At 38.5% G+C, this 5,834-nt stretch overlaps 1 protein-coding gene across 1 annotated transcript in view; it reads left to right on the top strand.

The window, feature by feature from the left end:
- Nucleotides 1–5,834, top strand: part of LOC104952773 (Down syndrome cell adhesion molecule homolog) — a 27,075-nt gene that overhangs the window by 9,529 nt on the left and 11,712 nt on the right. Inside the window, exons 6-11 of the mRNA XM_010779648.1 lie at nt 326–341; nt 2,922–3,098; nt 4,086–4,116; nt 4,363–4,478; nt 4,748–4,810; nt 5,186–5,335. Coding sequence (XP_010777950.1) covers nt 326–341; nt 2,922–3,098; nt 4,086–4,116; nt 4,363–4,478; nt 4,748–4,810; nt 5,186–5,335 — 553 coding nt within the window. The remainder of the gene's footprint in view (nt 1–325; nt 342–2,921; nt 3,099–4,085; nt 4,117–4,362; nt 4,479–4,747; nt 4,811–5,185; nt 5,336–5,834) is intronic.

Here is a 5,834-nt window from a genome sequence, read left to right as displayed (position 1 = left end):
GGGATTATGGGATGCTGCAAATGATCTGTTTGGTGTTTGGAGCCAAACTCTTCAGAGACATGTTTTGTATATATCTGAGACCTATAATATATTGATGAAAAACAGTATAATAGGGGACCTTTAAGTCCAATCCTGACTTCCAATATAGTATATATTGACAGTTAATATATTAAAACATGACATTATCCAATTTTACCTTATATAATGATTTGTGTTAAACATTTCTTAAATACATTTGGAATAGTTAACTGGCTACTGAGTTTATCCAAAATCTACATTACTGCTTGTTTGTTATTGCTGTTGCTGGTCGTGGTTCTTCCACTAGGGGGCGCTGTGGTATTGTCAGACTGTTTAATGCTGTTGTGAGTAGACACGAGTGGATCTGACTTTAATTATATTTGACTCGAGTGTTTCTTCCACTTAATGTGTTGTTTTAAATAATACTTCTGCATACAGTATGTGACAAAGTAAGAGAGGCGGTGCATTTGCTTTTATTTTTTTTAATGATTAGTAAAGCTGCCTTTTGTGTTTTCCTTCATATCATTTTTGGAAATCTTTAGATATAAATAATAATTTCATGGTAAATGTAAATGACCGAAAGCATTTTATCTGAGTTGGGGACGACTGAAGCAAAGTCTCCTCTTAACTATTGAATTATTGTCTTTATTGAACAGGGACCATGCATACAAATACATTAACCTCCAAAGGAGAAAAAATTGTATATACCAGATTTAAGCTAATATGCAGATAAACACATAACGAACAACAACAAATATAAATATTTCAAAAATCAACAATATATACCACTGTACATTACTATTCTACAAAAACCCAAATTACAGTCAAATGAATTAAAAGAAAGTCTATTTATGTTTATCTGACTTTTCATTATTTAAGTGTAATTTTCACACATTTATTTGCACTTCTATATATTCGATCCACATTTAAATGTATTTACTTGATGAACAACATCTACTGTTTCCACAATGGAAGGATAAGAGGTTAAGATGTTTCTGATGCTGATCAACAGAGAAAGGTCTGCATTGCACAGAAGGAAAACTGTATATGTGCTTCCTGTGTTTCCCCCTGCATTGTGAACCCTGCTGCAGTGTGGCTGCTCTCTCTCCATCAATAATTCACTCTGCAATAACTCAGTGAGGCCCAGCTCTGAGTGGCAGGACACAGGGGAGCAGAGGAGAGGGATTAGAGCAATAATGAAAAAGAAATTCCTTTAAAATGTTTTTTTTAGTTGGTTTTGTAACTGATTCGGCAGAGGAGTGCTTCATATATTAACCCTTAGATGCACGAGTGACTGGACCCTAAACTCTTCCATAAGTGGGTCAAAAAGGACCCGTATTAGAATAATATGTGTTGTTATGCCATTTTTGTAATTTTGGTTAAGAAAAATCACTTCTATAATATGTAGTATTATATTTTGGTTCACACTAGAAATATTTTATATTTAATTTTTCACTATTTATAATTTTAGACATTTCTTTTACATTTAAAAAAAAACGTTTTGAACATATTGATGCAAAGATCTCCGCTATTCTCAGACCCTCGCAGTATTCCAGTCCCTTTTCAAAACTCATCTCTTCTCCTCTTGTCTACTCATAGCCCCCCCCCCCATCAATCCATTCCGGTTGATCTCGTTTGATAGTCCTATACCCCCCACCCTAACCTTCCCTTATATNGAAATCCGATTGTGTGTGTGTGTGTGTGTGTGTGTGTGTGTGTGTGTGTGTGTGTGTGTGTGTGTGTGTGTGTGTGTGTGTGTGTGTGTGTGTGTGTGTGTGTGTGTGGATGCTCATAGCTTATCCCAGCAGACTATAAGCAGTCTCTAAACCCGGTGCCCATGCTTTGATTAGCCACAGTCTTTTCTATAATATCTTAGGATAAAGAAAACATTGCAATGTGAAATTACAGAGGGGAAAGCATTCTTCTGTACGGCTACTGAAGTAACATTTTGAATCCAAGACTTTTACTTATAATAGAGTTTTATTGTAAACCATAGTTATGTAACGTTTGTATTTAATGGTCTTCATGACTAAAGTACCTAAAGTCAAAGTACGTGTTATGCCTAAACGCACATATCAATTTCATATATACAGTACAGTATATATATGAAATGACTCGATTATGACATCACAGTGTGCACAATGCTATTCACTTTATAAACTGCTGCTGGATATCTGAACTTATAATAATATGTTTATTGTTGATTTATAAATTGAGCTAATAATCTGAATCTGTAAAAAGCTGTCAGGTTAATGTAGTGGAGTAAAAAGTACAATATTGTCTGCTAAAATGCAGTGGAGTAGATGTATAGAGTAGCATACAATAGAAATAGAAAGTAAAAAAACAAGGACCTCAAAATTGAACTTCAGTACTTACATTATCCTTCTGTACTGTATGGAGTGTATTTGCCCTTCCTACCATTAACACAGCGTGTGCTGCAGCCCTGTTTAAAATGCATGCATACTGTAAATGCCTACTAACACTTCAGTTAGTGGCAAATCAAATAACTGAAATACTTTTTTAATATGTTTACTGCAGCAACAACTGCTTCTTTAATTGTGTACATCAACTAGAAGAAATACAGCCTGAGGGGTTTCCTCCTTCTGCACATTAAAATCATGCGTGTGGAAAATCAATATTAATAAGTGATTGCATTAAGGATGTTTCTCCCTTTAAATCTGCTTGACTTACAGTTGTTTTAACAGTGTTTATGGTGATGCATGCATAATAGTATTTGGTGTTGCATAAAATAAGCAAAGCAGTAAATCTGAACAAATGTTGCACTGAAAAAAAAGACTATGTCACTCCATATCTTCCAAGTAGACAAAAAGAAGAATAAACTCCAGATGATGAAGATGCTGTTGGATTCTCCTCATGAATGTCTGATTATATATATTTCCCAGGTACCATCCCCCCCCTGCTGAAAACAGGAGACCCCATCTCAGACAACATGTCGGGCAGCGGCGGTCTGAAGATGGTGGTCACCATCACGTCTGTCCTGGTGGTGGCCGTGCTCGTCTTCATCATGCTCATGGTGCTGAAGAGGAGGCGGAGGGAGCAGAGGCTCAAGAGGCTCAGAGGTGGGTCCAAGATCAAAGTACATATTATATTGTATGAGAAAACTGAAGAATTCACTTTGAGTAACAAAAAGAAAACAGGTGCTGCATTACAGCCAGAATAATAATATGTATTTTTAAAATATTTTGTTAGTTATATTTTTCATTAGTTTTACCAAAATAACTTGATTTAATTGTATTTAAAATAACATTTCAAAAGAAATAAATCCTTTGAATCTGCCTATTCAGTTTCTGTTTGAATGTGAAGGGTTAAATGAAAGAAGCTGGTCTCTGCCAGGCAGATAGGAGCTGATTGGGGGTCCTGTTGTAAATTCACAGCGGGCCCGCTATAGCAACTGAACGAGAGAGTAATGTCAAATGACAGCACAATTGACCAATCATATCTTCCCTCTAAATGGGTGGGTGTTATTATCGCGGACTTTATGACAAGTTCCGCCCGCTGTGAAACTGTTCTTGTTTCCATAGCAACAACAACAACTTCCTGTCAACAGCGTAAACTCGCCTTCAAAATAAAAGCATGCCAAATTACACTTAAGACATACAACTGCAACGAAAGTAACAAACAAAATGCAATATCCTTTTCAATTTCAAAGAACACTTGGTTTATTTACAGGTGTTGTTTTGTGTGGTAGAGGGTCGCTTTCATTGATGCGTTTTGCACCCCGGGCCGTTGTTTTGATATTCCGCTGAAGTATACGCTGTGACATAATAATTTTTTTTCGAGGGAAGGGGTGAGTCAGAGGGCCTAGGTATAAAAGTCACGGCCCGCCACTGGTCAAACCAAAAGAGAGGCTAAACTTTTCTTCAGTATTCAAGAGACTTCAGCAGTTTTGTGTTCAGGTCAAACTCCGCCCTGTTCATTTTCTCTTCAACATGCCTTTGTTGCCTTTTTCTAAGCTGAATTGTGATTGCACATTATTTCCACCGCTGTAGCTTATCAACAAGGACAGTACTAGTATGGTATTCACTAACTCTTTGCTGACTTCACAGATGCCAAGAGCCTGGCAGAAATGCTGATGAGGTACGTATGCTTAATTTTAATGTATGCCCGCTGTTTTTCTTTAAGGGGTTGAACATAAATCACAATGTAGCCTGGAGTTACAGTACCTATCTGTAAATATCTAATATCCAGCACTCGGGATACGCTGTCCCTCTTGCCTTCTCACAGCTACTTATCAACTTAAATGGAATTGAATTAGCATTTCTGCGACACAATGCAGAATAACACAGCTGAAAAGTAATGAAATGTTCTCATTAATCTCCTCAGCAAGAACACTCGCACTCCAGACACGGTGAACAAGCAGCAGCAGACGTTACGGATGCACATCGACATTCCCCGAGCCCAGCTACTCATCGAGGAGCGGGACACCATGGAGACAATCGGTAAGAGCCTGACAAATAATGTGCATCGGGTAGCATATTATGAATGCTTATGATTCAATTAGATTAAACTTTCTTGTTATTGCACATAGTATAGTACAAGCACGACAAAACCAGAAAGTTCAAAGAGTAACTAATGTTACAGTAGTTTCCATGAATCAGTCTTTAAACACTGCCAGAGCCCATACCATGTTCCCTTTAGTGTTTACTTCCTGTCTGTCTTCTCCTGCTGTTCCTTTAAACTTTTACTTCCTGTTTGTCATCTTCTGTAGATTTCTCTGACATCCAGCCAAAGTTTCCTGCTCCCCACAAATATAAAAATAAATGTATAAAAGGTATTTCACAGTGTTTTCTGATACATAAAAACGAATATATTTGTCAGCAAACGATCAAATTAGTTGAGGTCTTTCTGCAGATTGATATGACTGCACATTGATCAGAGCATCCTCCATAGCAACGGTCTGCTAGTGAAAAATAGCAGACCACAGAATGTTCGTAAATTGACCATACAGAATTGAGTATTCAACCAAACCGGAAGGTGCAGGGTTTAATTATTATATGAGTTGTAATGCATATTGAATACAGTGAAGTATGTGAGTAGGATAGTGCTGAGTTAGAAAGTTCACGGTTAGGTTATAATATTGACGTTTTGAGTTTTCTGCTTTACTTCCTGTTGTTCCTTCTCCTAACGTCTTCTCTGTGTGTCTCAGATGACAGGTCCACTGTGCTGTTGACAGACAATGACTTCGGGGAGACGAACAAGCAGAAATCGTCCACGGTGACGCACACGGTCCACTACCAGTCTCTGTCCCAGGCCACCGGGCCGCTGGTGGACGTGTCCGACGCCAGGCCCGGAACCAGTGAGTCCCACCACCGTCAGTGCCCAACATTTATTACTTTACTACTAACACCAATACCACTGTTGTGCTACTAACATAAGGTTGGAAATGTTTGTGGTCTTTTGGTTTGATTAAGAAAAGTTTCTCAGCACCCGTGGCATTTTATTGCACATTTATCTGAACTACATGAGAGATAGAGTTTTTCTAGCAAGCCTTAACTTAGTGTATCAAGAGAGATTTCTGGAGACACAGCAGCCGCTCTGCAGAACCGCCTCTGGACTTCTGCTGCTCGAGCTGCACTGAAGCAGAACAGATGAAGAGTAGCAACCTCTCTGCCTCTTCTTGACACGTCCTCACCTGACTGCCCTGCTCCACCTGGCCAGCTGGACCTGAGAGCACACACACACACGCGCAGACGCACACACACACACACAGATACACACACACAAACAGATTAGTAGTGCAATGAAATTATTTTGTGCAGACAGTGCAGAAAGTAGATTTCCCCCCTACATATTGG

Source organism: Notothenia coriiceps, unplaced genomic scaffold (genome assembly GCF_000735185.1).
Source record: "Notothenia coriiceps isolate Sejong01 unplaced genomic scaffold, NC01 NC01_scaffold00020483, whole genome shotgun sequence".
Taxonomy (NCBI): domain Eukaryota; kingdom Metazoa; phylum Chordata; class Actinopteri; order Perciformes; family Nototheniidae; genus Notothenia; species Notothenia coriiceps.
The sequence above is the reverse complement of the archived record's forward strand: the minus strand, read 5'-3'. Positions and strand labels throughout refer to the sequence as shown.